At 37.7% G+C, this 13429-nt stretch overlaps 4 protein-coding genes across 4 annotated transcripts; 2 read left to right on the top strand and 2 right to left on the bottom strand.

Annotated features, from left to right (window-relative positions):
- Positions 1-4034: 4034 nt before the first annotated feature.
- LOC126370572 (m7GpppN-mRNA hydrolase) lies at positions 4035-7799 on the bottom strand. The gene is made up of 4 exons (XM_050015516.1): positions 7573-7799; positions 7074-7236; positions 5397-5615; positions 4035-4932 (listed from the first exon to the last, which is right to left on the bottom strand). The coding sequence occupies exons 1-4, from the start codon at positions 7644-7646 to the stop codon at positions 4147-4149; spliced, it is 1242 nt and encodes a 413-aa protein (XP_049871473.1). The 5' UTR covers positions 7647-7799; the 3' UTR covers positions 4035-4146.
- A 547-nt stretch (positions 7800-8346) lies between these two features.
- On the top strand, positions 8347-9596 carry LOC126370594 (syntaxin-18). The gene is made up of 2 exons (XM_050015547.1): positions 8347-9221; positions 9389-9596. Exons 1-2 carry the CDS (start codon positions 8430-8432, stop codon positions 9575-9577), a joined length of 981 nt encoding a protein of 326 aa, XP_049871504.1. The 5' UTR covers positions 8347-8429; the 3' UTR covers positions 9578-9596.
- Positions 9597-10020: 424 nt separating this feature from the next.
- On the top strand, positions 10021-11890 carry LOC126370597 (FAM172 family protein homolog CG10038). The gene is made up of 5 exons (XM_050015552.1): positions 10021-10271; positions 10372-10666; positions 10932-11286; positions 11382-11466; positions 11740-11890. The coding sequence occupies exons 1-5, from the start codon at positions 10118-10120 to the stop codon at positions 11814-11816; spliced, it is 966 nt and encodes a 321-aa protein (XP_049871509.1). The 5' UTR covers positions 10021-10117; the 3' UTR covers positions 11817-11890.
- On the bottom strand, positions 11859-13284 carry LOC126370570 (RNA-binding protein NOB1). The gene has a single exon (XM_050015515.1). It carries the CDS (start codon positions 13175-13177, stop codon positions 11891-11893), a length of 1287 nt encoding a protein of 428 aa, XP_049871472.1. The 5' UTR covers positions 13178-13284; the 3' UTR covers positions 11859-11890.
- Positions 13285-13429: the final 145 nt, after the last annotated feature.

Genomic DNA, 13429 nt, shown 5'->3' with positions numbered 1-13429 from the left:
TCGGTTGGAAAAAAATTGAGCCGAGTAAAACTCTGTACTCGTTACTCGGCAAAAGTGTTACTCGGCGCATCTCTAGATATAACTTAAAATAAAATAAGATGGTGTGTATTGGAATCAACACCATTGCATACCAAATTAACTGCATATTAGTAAAAGTTCCTGATTAATTAATGATGTACATAGTTATTAATATTAAAGTCCAAGTTAGGTGGCAAGTCGTCCGCTTAATACCTGGCCTGCGGGCCAGTTTACACTTTTTATAATTTTCTGTAGTCTATTCGCCTGAATGGTTTCATGAGACTGGGTCAATTTACTGCGAATGAAAAGTGAAGGGGTAGGAAAAGAGAGCCAAGTCAAGAGCGAGTCCGAATCGCCGTAAATTACCGTTGAAAAATTGTTGTATTCTATTAAATTTCTATATGTCGACGTAGGTCGCGATTAGTTTACCAACTGCAAATAACTTTGTAATCGCATTTTTTTTGTTACCCCAAAGTGTAACAAGTGTGTGTGTGTGTGTGTGTAGTGTGTGTGTAGTGTGTTGTGTTGTGTGTGTTTTGTTTGATCAAAGTGATCCCTTTTTGTTTTTCGGAACGTTTAAAGTATAAAAAGTGTAAAGTCGCCCGCGGGCCGGATATTAAGTGGGCGACTTGTCACCTAACCTAACCCTAAATTCCATAAGTTTAAATCTAGAGAATTACAAAAGTGCCTAGATAGATTTAATGGATGTAATATTGTTGATGTTAGTTTTATATAAAGTCACTTACCGAATATGTCTATATGGGATGTTATCCTGCTTCTGTTTTTTTTTTACAAGAAGCGAAAGTGGTGTGTCAGGATCGTAGTATTCCATTTACTCCCGTTGGAACGGTCTTTGCCTACTGATACTGAGTGATATTGTGTATGTGTGATTAATTTACAAATAAATATTTTTACTTTTTTAGATTTTGAGCTTTTGTCTTATGTTGACTATTTCTTTTTTAAATTTCGAATGTCTTCTTCGCTTAGAGCCTTATCATACTAGCGGTTCGAAACATTATTTAGTGCTGATGAGATCACTACTGGTATGCCCCAAGGCTTACGCCATGACGCCGATGGAATTAGTAAGTACCCACAGAGTTTTCGTTTTCTTCTCCGGCGTCTTCGAAGTAACAAAGCTAATAGCAGAGTTTCCTCGTCGGAATCCATTTTGTGATGAAAACGTTGCGAACCTGCCACGCGACCGCGACGCATTCGCTGCGCAGCCGCGGCGTGTTCGCAACGCGTGTTCGCAACGCGCCCATTCCGCTCCGCAACCTCCCCCAAACCGCTAGTATGATAGGGCCCTTAGGTCATTTTGTATGTTAAGCTATTAGAAAAATCTCATCTTTATTGGCTAGCGCAAGCCTCGTTAATTATTATTTTAATTTCGTATAACGTCCTTTAGTTGTACTGGTAAGCGATATAGATGACAGTATTTTCATAAGATGGTATAATGCACACTAATTGGTATACTTATTGTATTTTTTGGGACTTATGAATATAATATTGGTTGAGAAATCTAACCGCTTTATTACAGAACCACGACTAAAGATAATAGGTTTATATATAGGGTGTTAGTGACATCGTACCGAATACTAAAGAGGATGGATGATTCAGACAATCAATCTGAGTTATTATCAAGTGGAATTTTCCGTCGAAAAATACAACTTTTTTTTTCAATGATATTTTTGGGACGAAAAACTCCACTTGATATTAACTCCGAATAATGAGCTGAGTCACCCATCAAAGTTTTCGTTACGATGTCACTAACACCCTGTATACGACGCCAAAGAAACGCCGGCCGCGGCGCTAGTGTCTTGCATGTAATTATTGTAACTTTTCAGTTAGTTCCGTTAAAAATCCGTGGTTTTCTTTGGTGGCGCGGATTATATTTTTAGACAGTACCTTTAGTCTTCATTTTGTAATAATTCGGTGTTTTGTTAGAATATTTGCGTCAGAAAATGATTTAATAATTTAAATAGTGATTTTTTTTAAACCTGTATAAAACGTTACTATTTATTACGTTTATAATTTCTCAACATTTTTCATTGCAATTAAAAAAAGCATTTTTACTTGTTTCTAATATGACTTGCTAACTCAATACTTATATAGAAGAATTTGTAATATAGTTTTAATAAGTTATTTTATAAGTTTAGATTGGGTTTAGTTTTTATCGTTGTATTTTCGATGTGATATTAATTTGACACTACGATCGTGATTTGTATAAATGAATTTATTAAACAGCATTGTATAAATTTTGTTTTTTATTTGACTATACATATAGGGGAAATATAACACCCAGCAGCGTGGTGTAGTACCCTCCATAGGCTCCAGCTGCTTCGGAGAGGCCTATGTCCAGCAGTAGGACGTATTAGGCTGTTTGTAATCCATTCAATAACTCTTTCATCATCACTAATTTAACACCTTTACTGCGTAACTGAAAATTAGATATCAACCCCTCACGTGCAATGTTATGTTGAAGCTCGGCTAACGTGCCTTCCGAAGCACGGATCATCTTACCTTCGGACTATTAGGTGATCAGCCTGTAATGTCCTTACCAAACGGGATCACAAAGTGATTTTATTTATTTATTTAATTAGTACTGTCACATGGTGAGTTTTGTGATATGTCCCCACCGGGATTCGAACCCTCCCGAGTCCAAACCTCAACAACTGGACCACAGAGCTCGCCCAGGTAGTGCTGCTTTACTTGCAATAATACACATACATACATAAACTCACGCCCGTAATCCCTAATGGGGTGGGCAGAGCCACAAGTAATCAAAGACAACTTGCAGCCACTGTTGATACGAAGTCCAAAGATGGATATGATGAACCTTATGGTGATAAGGGATCAGCCTATCGCCCATAACATTAGTCCATCATGTTAGATGACACAATCCCTCTGTCGGTTGCAATAATCCCTAGATAAATATAACCGTACAGCGAAGCAGTGTAGGAAATACCTAACATCACATGTTTTTTTATGCAAATTTCACCTAATCCTAAAATTTCAGCGACGGAGGATTTATTGTTGGGTTCGTCTTGAAAAAATGCTTCATTGCCTACACTAATAAATACAGCAACAATAATTACTAGACTTATCTCGGCACGTACATTATGTGCTACATAAATCACTCAGTTGCTAATAACGACGCAGTTACAACTAATTAACTCCAGATAACCTACACAAGAGAAATAAAGAAAACAATTTACGATTTACTGATCCCAGCAACTATTTACGTACAGTGACACCGTGTCAAAAACTAATGGAATTTTCCGTCACTCAGAATAATGAGCTGAATCATCAATCATCCCCCTCAGTATTCGGTACTGTGTCAAATACGGAAATATACTTCTCGTGTCGAAACCAGTTTCGAACAATGCACATAACCCGGGCGCTTTCAATGCCAGAGTGAACAGGCACCTTCTGGGAGAGCTCGCTCCATTTTAGGCCCGTCAATGCCTTCGGGCAAGTCTCGGGCCAAGAGCTAACCCATCAGAAGTAAAAAAATGAGCTCAATATTCGTTACGATGTTACTTATACCCCGAACGTAATTGACGTAGTAGCCGCCCGTACACGTACAAGTGTTAGTGAAAACTAATGGAATTTTCCATCAAGTGAAATGCCCTCAGAATAATGAGCTGAATCATCCCCCTCAGTATTCGGTACGGTGTCAAACACAGTGTAAATTCTCGTGTCGAAACCAGTTTCGAACAAAGAATATATGTTTACTTCGAAACTAGTTACGAACTTACAGTCACGTTCACGGTTGAAGGGTCACTGACACCCTGTATAGCAGCATGTATACATCAATGTATATGTATTAGTAACATGAGACATGTCGGGTTCCAATCCCAATAGGAAACATAACAAGAAAAGAACAGTGATCTCTGCCGTAACGCGACTCACTATTGAGAGACGCACCGTAGCGAGAATCGGTGTAAACGCCAATATTACTTTGCAGGTCATTGCAGACTGGTCGCCCGGTAAAGAGATGAAATCAGACAACAATATAGATCTTCATAGTAACTTTAATAAGTAAGAATTAAAGCCAAAGTGTTGGAATTAGAATCGCAAAGCTTTGCCTACGATTGTTGAGATCAACCTTACGAGCTAAGTCGACTCTCAAGTCAGACAGTCGAGGATGGCACGCCGATCGAACTTAAAGTTAGCCCACGCCGGGGCAATAAAGTTGAAAAACACACTATCATCTTGTACTTCTGTATTTTCTTCTCTGGTCACACTATTATCCTTAACAGGAGAAAAGTTGTTTGTATGAGTATTCTGAGGCGTAAACAATTGGCGTTTCGTACCCTTCCTATCTTTACGGTTGGTAGGATTGGTCTTTGTAGCATTGTGACCGTGACCATTGGTCTGACTGTGATTTCCATTATGGTTCCCGTTGCTGTGAGTATGGCTACCATTACTATTATGACTATGATGATTCTTGTGCTTGGGGCCTTGGTAGTCCTTGGGTTGGCTTTGTTGGTGTTGGCTCTGGTAATCTTGTATCTCATTGACCAACCCTTGCGAGATAGACTTGCCCTTACTCTTGCTTGTCGATGCCTCAATGTCTCCCATGGACTTGTGACGGGTTCGTCTGAAGGACTTGGGGTTCCTCTCGGCGACCCAACGCCTCATACGCTTAACGAACGGTAGCACCATAAAGAACGCGTTAGGACTAACCCCCATCTTCATTTTAGGCGTCATATCTTTCTTATTGGACGGAAGATCGGCCAGAGGGAACCATTCGCAGGCCTTAATCTCGTTCCTGGTGCGTGGTTGGAACTTAGTGTCTCTAGGTATGTTGCCTATAATATACAGTCTCACTATTTGGTCGTGGATCATTGCTTCAATGTAGTCGTTCTTGTTAATTAACTTGCTTATATCAAACCCTGTTTCTTCTAGCACCTGAAAGTACCAGAGAAGAATGAAATGGTAAGATTGGTGTCATTTTTTAATACATTATTGATTTGAAAGATCTATTTAATTAAAAGTTAGAAGAGAACAGAGCTGTCAAACACATAACCCTCCTTTTTGCTTCGCCGCAGTTGGTTAAAATTTTTTTCGTGTTTTGTTATCTATTTTACTTTCAAGTATTTATTTTTCAAGATTAATAACGATTTATGACGATAAAAGAAGAAAAAAGAAACAAAGCGGCTTGTGTGTCGGCACTGGCAGCGGCCAGCCGATCAAAACAACTTATGAACATTTCCAATTAGGTTCCGCCCGTATCCATTATTATCCGAAACTTTTATATTGGATTCGGTTACGGATGATTTTTTGTATCGGATATCCGATAGTTTCAGTAACGGTTCTTCCTGCTAAAAATATACACGCCATACATAATTTTATTTTGTATATTAGCTACTCACCTCTCTAGCAGCGCACACCCAAGGCTCCTCATCCTCATTGACCTTGCCTTTGGGGAAGCCCCACGACGCCTTAGTCCAGTACGACTGCACCAACAGCACGTGCGTGAGGTCCGTATCCAGCAGGATGGCGCCATAAGTAGGAACAGTTTGTTTGTACTCGCGCCAGTTCTTCAACACCTCGTCCAGACTACTCGCGTGGCCTCTGAGTTGAGGGACGTGCTGGAAGACAACAAACATACATAATAGAAGCTCAGGACTACATCTCAATCTGGGAAGTCGAGGGTACATACATGGCAAGATGAACTTCTCCTTCTTCTCGTGAGGTGAATTATCAACCCCATCAACCCTGGTGTCGGGGTTATTACTGAGCCGCCATAGGCCCCTGACGTGACTCATGTAACGACTACGAACTTACATCAGTAATAACCGGGAACAACGGCTTAACGTGCCTTCCGAAGCACGGATCATCTTACTTTCGGACAATCAGGTGATCAGCCTGTAATGTCCTAACCAAACTAGGGATCACAAAGTGATTTTTGTGATTTGTCGCCACCGGGATTCGAACCCGGCACCTCCGGATCGTGAACTAAGAACCCACAAGATGAACTAAGAACCCACAACTCACTTAGCTTTCTGTTAAGACGAATGTGACAGGTGGTCGAGTGTGTCGCCATCTATAGTGGTCGAGCCAACTGTGTTAGTGAAAACTGCACTTAAGGTCAATTAATAACCAGTACTGGCATTGGAACCGACATCCCGGTGGGAGCCAGTGTACTATATACAGCAACTTTTTTGTGATGAAACATTAAATTAACGATTTTAGGATTTATTCCTTTACTTTGTAGTAGGGCATAAAAATAATAATATCAAAACCTATAGAACAGCTCGGTCGGGCCGCGCAGTCGTTCCCCCCGCGCGCCTGCGCGAGTAGCAAGCGCGAGCGCGCTCGTATACTATTGCTCACTCTCACTCAGTTTACCGCCGAGCTTCATATGCGATAGAACGTTTTCTGCGCCGGCCGAGCGAATCGTCCGCGTACGCGCTGCGCCTCGTTGTTTAAGTCACTCTATTGCAAAAGCCGTTGCAGTGTTCACAATTAAAAATAAAACTAGTGTGGTGAACTAATGACACACTGTAATATCTTGTAACACGCAACATTCACGAATAAATATTTTTGTATTTGTATTTTGTACTAAACCTGATTTTCAATTACATCTGTACTACACCACTCTAGAACTTGTGTCGTACATAATACCTTCCTTCTTGCCTAATTTCATAATTTTAGGTAGGGAAGGACCCCATAGGTTTTGATCCCACTACAAAACATGTCGTTTTTTTTTTGTCTTTTGATTTGTGAAAATTTTAAATTATTTCTTCTTTTATAATAAACTATTTCTATTCTATTAAAAAATAAGGATAAAATTTCCTGTATCTTTGAATTGCGTTGATTTACAAACTTGATTTTTTTACAGCTTCAAGTGACTACATGCACAAGTATTAGATGTTAATTTTGACTTGATCTCTCCACCCATTCTCAAGAAAAATAGTTTTAGACAGATAGAAGGTCGTACAACAAAGTATTCGTGTAAGGGCTACATTTTACTTTGAGGTTGGGAACTTTATAAATGGCTTAACTTTGTTAGTATGTGTATAAAATGATATATAAAATAAAATTACTTGAAAAATATGTGCTGCAAACTCCCTAATGCCACATGGATGAAGATTGGTACTCTCATCAGTACAGTAGTAGTCGAGGTAGAACCAGTGGGCCAGCTCTATTTGGAAGCAGATTCGGACCAGGTTGTCGCGGTCTTCTGGCGGGATGTTTATTATAAACCGACTGAAAAATTACAAAAAATATGTCTATAGTATAACCTCAAATCTTATTGGAATCTTTTTATATTATTCAGAAGAAGTTTTTAAACGCTTCCTAGCCATAGTTATGCAAAATGAAGAAATAAGGTTCAGTTTAGTTTCGAAAAACGTAGAATAACAACATACCTAGCAAAACAATAATAAATAGGTCATTTAGGGTCAACTAAATAACCACTACATATACCGGTTCCAAAGCAAAAGTAGCCATCATACAAGTGTAATTTATTTCTGCGCACAATACGATAAAAATAATCATACGTATGAATAAACTTATAGGGTATTCTTAGATACAAAAAAATACCTGCAAAGATCGTCCAATATGTCGATAGGTATTGAATGCTTTATGTGGCTAGAATTACCCGCCGTGGATCCCATCTTCCATTAAATCTAATATCACCGTCAATTTATCGTTGTTAAACAGTCGAAAAAGAAAGAATTTGCCTTTGTTTTAACACTATTTTTTTGAAAAATCGACACAAAATTCACAAATTGCGACAACGATATTTTTTTTTTTTTTTTTTTTGTTTTAGTTTTCCCCGAAGGGTAAGGCAAAGGGAACTATGCCCATACAGCCATGTCTTACGTATTTTTTTTCTTGATGATTGATGAAATGATGAAAGGTGATGATGATGAAACCTAAGCCCCCACCCTCGGAGTAGACTCCTACTCCGAACCCCAAACGAATTAACTCAAAAGTCCGCATAAACTTTTGAGTTATGAAGCGGCTTCCTGACACGAAGCGAAAATAGGCAGATACACTTTGTTTATTGAATACTCCAATATAATAACACTCGCGAATGTCTTCCGACTAACTTAATGCGATCATTAACCACAAAACACCACTTCGTATTAATTATTTAGATTATTCAATGAAGAAAGCAACTGTCCCGTTCCCGTCTCCCGCCAAAAAACGCGACAACGATATTGTTTTTCACAGTTAAAAAAGAATACTTTTTGACAGTTTCGGAAAAGTCCGGATTTTTGCTAATAGAGTGGCTATCTCGTGTTTTTAATTCGATCGATTTAGTAGAATGGAACAGACATGTATCCGAATAAGAATATGTCAAAGTCAAAAGTACAGTTTTATTAGCCAACCGAGACAGCGGACAGCTGTTTACGTGTGTTCAGGTTTTCGGTAATTTCTTCAAAAACTGCCGCATGAAAATGGATATAACACCGTTGTTTAAGGCTTGTATAAGGACTGTGAAAACCAGAAATAAAGCTTTCGGTATACAGAGTCCTGGCGGCGATGACAAACATCGTTTATTGAGGAGCAAACCGAAGAGTGGTTTCACCAACTCAGCTAAGGATATAACTTCACAGATAACTAGGTTACGGGATTTTCTGCTAGAACATAGAGAGAGGTATCTTTCATTCTTTAACAATGTGACTGGGGATGAAATGTCTGACGCGGAACGCGATCAGATCGACACGGGTGCTCAGAGGATCATTAACACTTGTTCACACTTGCTTAAAGAATTCCGTAACGACAACCGTAAGTTGTCAGTGTCCCCACAGATGCGGGATTACATGGACGCGGTCATCGACCTCATAGACTCTTATTTAAAAGCCGTATGTAAGATACACAGTGAGTTGAAAGCACTGCGTGTAAAAAGGGCACTTGATATAAGAAAACTGTCGCGGTTGGAACTGCCACAGATTAAGTCAAACATTCCAAATCCGTTTATACCGGATAGAGTTAAAGAAGAAGAAAAGGAGATAGAAGTGGAGAATGAAGAAACAGATAACACTAAGACAAAGTTAGATTTGTCTGAGAATGAAGTTGCGGTGATGTCGGACGAGGGACAGCTGAGTGCCGAGGAGCTGCAGATGTTTGAGTCTGAGAACCTTCAGCTGTTCAATGAGCTGAACAGCATGACCGAGGAAGTTCGGCAGATCGAGAGTAAAGTCCTGCATATTGCTGAGTTGCAAGAAATATTTACTGAGAAGGTGAGTTAAATTTTTAATTTTAGGCATCTCTTCCATTCCTGAGTCCACACTCTAAGCTCACACATCATCCAGTTTGTCATGCAATCTCTCACTCCACCATAACTAAAGATAGATATGAGACTTAAGATTTCTTTTTGTTTTACAACAAATATTATTTTCTGTTTCAGGTTCTCCAACAGGAACAAGATATAGACAGAATATCAACCACAGTGGTAGGAGCTACAGAGAATGTTAAAGATGCCAATGAACAAATTAAGCAGGCCATACAGAGGAATGCTGGTCTACGGGTCTACATACTCTTCTTTTTGCTTGTAATGTCATTCACTCTGTTATTCTTAGATTGGTATAATGATTAAATGGATGTCCCTAGTTTAATTTGGTTCTCATTTATTGATTTTTACTGAGGATGTCTTTAATTTTCTTTTTTATCATCTAATGCATTATTTTATTAAATAAAGATTAATATACAATAGTTTTTAATGTAAATGTGCTCAGTGATTCTAGATGCCATTACAAGAGGCTGGCAAATCAATAGTTTTGGTAAGTGTAGCATGCTTCACTGCAGCAGCTAAGTTTAAATTGCATTTACAATGCATGAGATGGATGAATGCAATTGCTTCCAATGATTCCGAATTTAAAAAGTTTGACTGTCATAAAATGTGTTTATTTTTTCGCGGAACAGCACTTTGTTATTATAGAAAGAGATAAAAAACCATGTTTTAATATATTTGATATCTCCGTTTCGTGCACTTATTAGCGCAGCAATTGACAACTTATAATAAAAATACCGGCCTAGGCGAAGGTCGCGTTTTTATTTTTATTGTGTATTACGATTATTTTATACCTATTTGATTATTATTAAAACGTTATATTACTTTGTTTAGGACTTTGGCTTCATGGTGTACCGATATCTCAGTCAAATTCGTATTGTTAGAACAATTTTAACACCGCAGGTTTGTTCGCAACACTTTGTTAGAAAATTTTCCACAAAGTTAAGGAAAATGGAAGCAGTAAAAACATTAAAAGACTTGGGTTATGCCTTCAATAGTGGTGAGTAAACCCCAGCCGTGTACTTTTTTTATCACGCTATGGCTACTAAGTAATAGGTTTTAACGGAATTTTCATTTTACAAGTAAATTTCTGTCGTCAGCGGGCCAGCTTCGCAAAGTTGGTGAAAACGGAGAATTAACGGAGCAACCGTTCCAATTCAACATAAGCGACAACCACCAGGAATGTCAGTCCCACTACGAAGACATTGGCAACTCTATAACTCCGTTTATTTATCACCTTCTGGAGACACAAGAGAGCTTGATACGGTTGCCAGTACCCAAAGATAGAAAGGATGGGACATTTATATTTGTGTCTGAGGATTATGATAAGAAAGACACCTTGTTGGTGTTAATACATGGATCGGGTGTTGTGAGAGCTGGTCAATGGGCAAGATCGTAAGTTACTTTTGAGTCATAATATGGCTACCTGGCTGATTACATACATAACATAAACATATACGTCTCACTGCTGGGCACAGGCCACAATGTGCAATGTGTGGGCTGATTACATATTTTTTAAAAACAGAAAATCTATTTCTTACTTGCAAAAGGTATACAGGCTATATTCAAATTTAAAAGTTGTCTTTAATAACAGTGTTAAATTTCAGGACTGAATATTTTGGGTAATAAAATTATGTTGAAAAAGCAAATTACTTTTCAGGTTAATAATAAATGAAAACATAGATTATGGCTCACAAATACCTTATATCAGAAAGGCTATTGCTCAAAATTATGGAGTGCTTGTAATGAACACAAATGATAATTTTACAAATGATGGTAAGAAAATACCAAAATCAAACAGTCCAGAAGAACATGCCTTGTATGTGTGGGAAATATATGTGGCTAAAACGAAAGCCACTTCGGTTCTCATAGTGGCCCATAGTTATGGAGGAGTTGTCACTGTAATGTTGGCTGATAAGATGAAGAAGGACTTTGAGAAGAGAGTGAAGGCAATCGCATTTACTGATTCGGTTCATGGCTATTCAAATACGAAAATTTCGAAGCATATGAAACAGGTACTTATACTTTATTTTCTATTTAAATATATGAACTTGACATTAAAAGAAGGATAAAAAATAAAAGCCACATAAAATTATATTTTCTTTTACAGATTACTAGGAATTGGATTTCAAGTAATGAACCCATAGACACTCCAATGAAAACCCCTGATTATGATGTACCTAGAGTTTCTGCAGGTATATCTATCTATAATAACCTGCAGTTAAAATAAACTTTCACATTCTTTATCCATAACCAAAACTATTGAATCTAAGAAAAAACGTAACAGATAAAAAAAAATTGGATGGATTTAAGATGATTTTTAATTATATTTCTCTATCAGCCAGTATCTGAAACTTCATTTCCATAACATCCCTGCTTTTTAATCTTTTGGCCTATCCAGTAATATGAAATTTAAATTTCATTGCAAATTAATCTTATTTAAAAGTAATATGCAATGTTTTTTTCAGGTCATCCAAAACATGAAATGACATCACATTCCAGTATTAATTCTGTTTTTAATTTTTTTTGTGATATGTTAAAATAAAAATCAATTTTGATACATATTTTTTTGTATTTAATTACATTTAAAGCTTAAATAAATATATTTTTTTAAATCTATCACTTTTTCCCTTTAGAATAATTCTTCATCCAGTATTTGACATCTTGTTTGTTAGCTCTTACTCCTAAAACAGCAGATTTTGAGTTTACATCCTTCATGGCAAATGGTGAGAAACCGGCAATATAATCCGGGTCAAGAGCATTTGTTTTGCCCCTCGCCATTTTTGTAGCAAATCTCTTGTGAATATGCTGATCTTCAGTTAAGATTGGATACTGGAAGTGTTGGCCTCCTTTTGGTGTAGGCAAACTGAACCGTTTACCTCTAGCTGTCAACGGTTTTCTGCCATTTATATGTATGTGCTGGTTACCATCTTCGTCAATACTCACTGCCACCTTTTTCAATGTAGCATGACCACATTTCGGGCAGAAAAGTTTGGTCATTACACTTGTGGTTTTGAAGCAGGTTGTGCAACGAAAGATGAATGTACGTAACTGCCTTATAATACGTCCGTCAATAGCAGTAACATTCAATCCTACTTGTTTCATTACATTTTGCATTGCAAAGTCAGATGTAATGCAAGCAACTTCTACTGACTTTTCTTCAAATTCTCCCAATTCCATTTCCTTCTTCTTCTGAGCTAAGTTTCCAGGTGTTATCCATTCATCATCACCATCAGACTCTTCATCTTCTGATTCTTCTTCCACTTCATCATCAGAAACTTTAACTATAACGTCATCAACATTAATATCTATGTTCTTCATTTGCTCAGCAATATTGTCAGGTGATGTTTCTTCATCTTCAACTGTATTGTTATGTTGTACATCGTCTGTATTAACTTGTGATTTTTCTTTAATTTCATTTGATTTAACACTAACATTTTTATCAGCACTTTGAGTTGTATCTTTATGTGATTTACCAGAGTCAGATTTTGATTCCTGATCTTCAGTGTCATTACTATCATTAGTCTCAGGGTGTGAACTAAAACCAGCCAGTCCAGTTACTTTCAGTGTTTTCTGCATGGTCGGTTCAATCTTTAGGTGACTTACACCAACGATTTCTTTCTCAAGCTGGTAGGTTAGAGCCATAACCTTAATATCTGTAGCTGAAAGACTTGTATAGTCACCTGTCTTCTTCGAGAACTCCGTGATGAACTTGATATTCTCCGCAAACACACTTTTGACCTTCAGATCATACGGGAGCACCACAAGCTTCCTTCTTTGCCTATCACTTGTAATTTCGTCGACCACTTCTTGAACTGTGTAAACATTTTCGGCAATATCTTGCAGGTTGGCCGCTTTTATGAAAGCCGTTGTATCAACGACTAAATGCTTTATATTCTTCGGCATTTTGTTATAAGAAAATGCACATTAAAAGCAATAATTGTACAAGAAATTGGATCACCGAGACAAAATAACATCCACACGTGTCGCGCAGTATTTGACGTTTCTTTTTTTTTTTAGTTTCCAAGAGGGTGATGTGCTACATACAAGATGGTAAAATGATACAGCCAACATTACTAAGAAATAAAAAATAACATTATTTGTTTCAACCAAAGACCAAAATTTCAACGAACCGCGAACATTTAGGTAATATATAAT

This window comes from Pectinophora gossypiella, chromosome 11 (genome assembly GCF_024362695.1).
Source record: "Pectinophora gossypiella chromosome 11, ilPecGoss1.1, whole genome shotgun sequence".
Classification (NCBI taxonomy): domain Eukaryota; kingdom Metazoa; phylum Arthropoda; class Insecta; order Lepidoptera; family Gelechiidae; genus Pectinophora; species Pectinophora gossypiella.
This window is presented reverse-complemented; position numbering and strand designations above follow the sequence as displayed.

Coding starts and splice junctions, on each gene's coding strand:
- LOC126370572 (XM_050015516.1), bottom strand. CDS start 7,646: ATGGGATCCACGGCGGGTAATTCTAGCCACATAAAGCATTCAATACCT. Junction 7,237..7,572: donor ATATTGGACGATCTTTGCAG/GTATTTTTTTGT, acceptor GTAATTTTTCAG/TCGGTTTATAATAAACATCC. Junction 4,933..5,396: donor GGGTGTGCGCTGCTAGAGAG/GTGAGTAGCTAA, acceptor TGGTACTTTCAG/GTGCTAGAAGAAACAGGGTT.
- LOC126370594 (XM_050015547.1), top strand. CDS start 8,430: ATGAAAATGGATATAACACCGTTGTTTAAGGCTTGTATAAGGACTGTG. Junction 9,222..9,388: donor AAGAAATATTTACTGAGAAG/GTGAGTTAAATT, acceptor TTTCTGTTTCAG/GTTCTCCAACAGGAACAAGA.
- LOC126370570 (XM_050015515.1), bottom strand. CDS start 13,177: ATGCCGAAGAATATAAAGCATTTAGTCGTTGATACAACGGCTTTCATA.
- LOC126370597 (XM_050015552.1), top strand. CDS start 10,118: ATGGTGTACCGATATCTCAGTCAAATTCGTATTGTTAGAACAATTTTA. Junction 10,272..10,371: donor GGGTTATGCCTTCAATAGTG/GTGAGTAAACCC, acceptor TTCTGTCGTCAG/CGGGCCAGCTTCGCAAAGTT. Junction 10,667..10,931: donor GCTGGTCAATGGGCAAGATC/GTAAGTTACTTT, acceptor ATTACTTTTCAG/GTTAATAATAAATGAAAACA.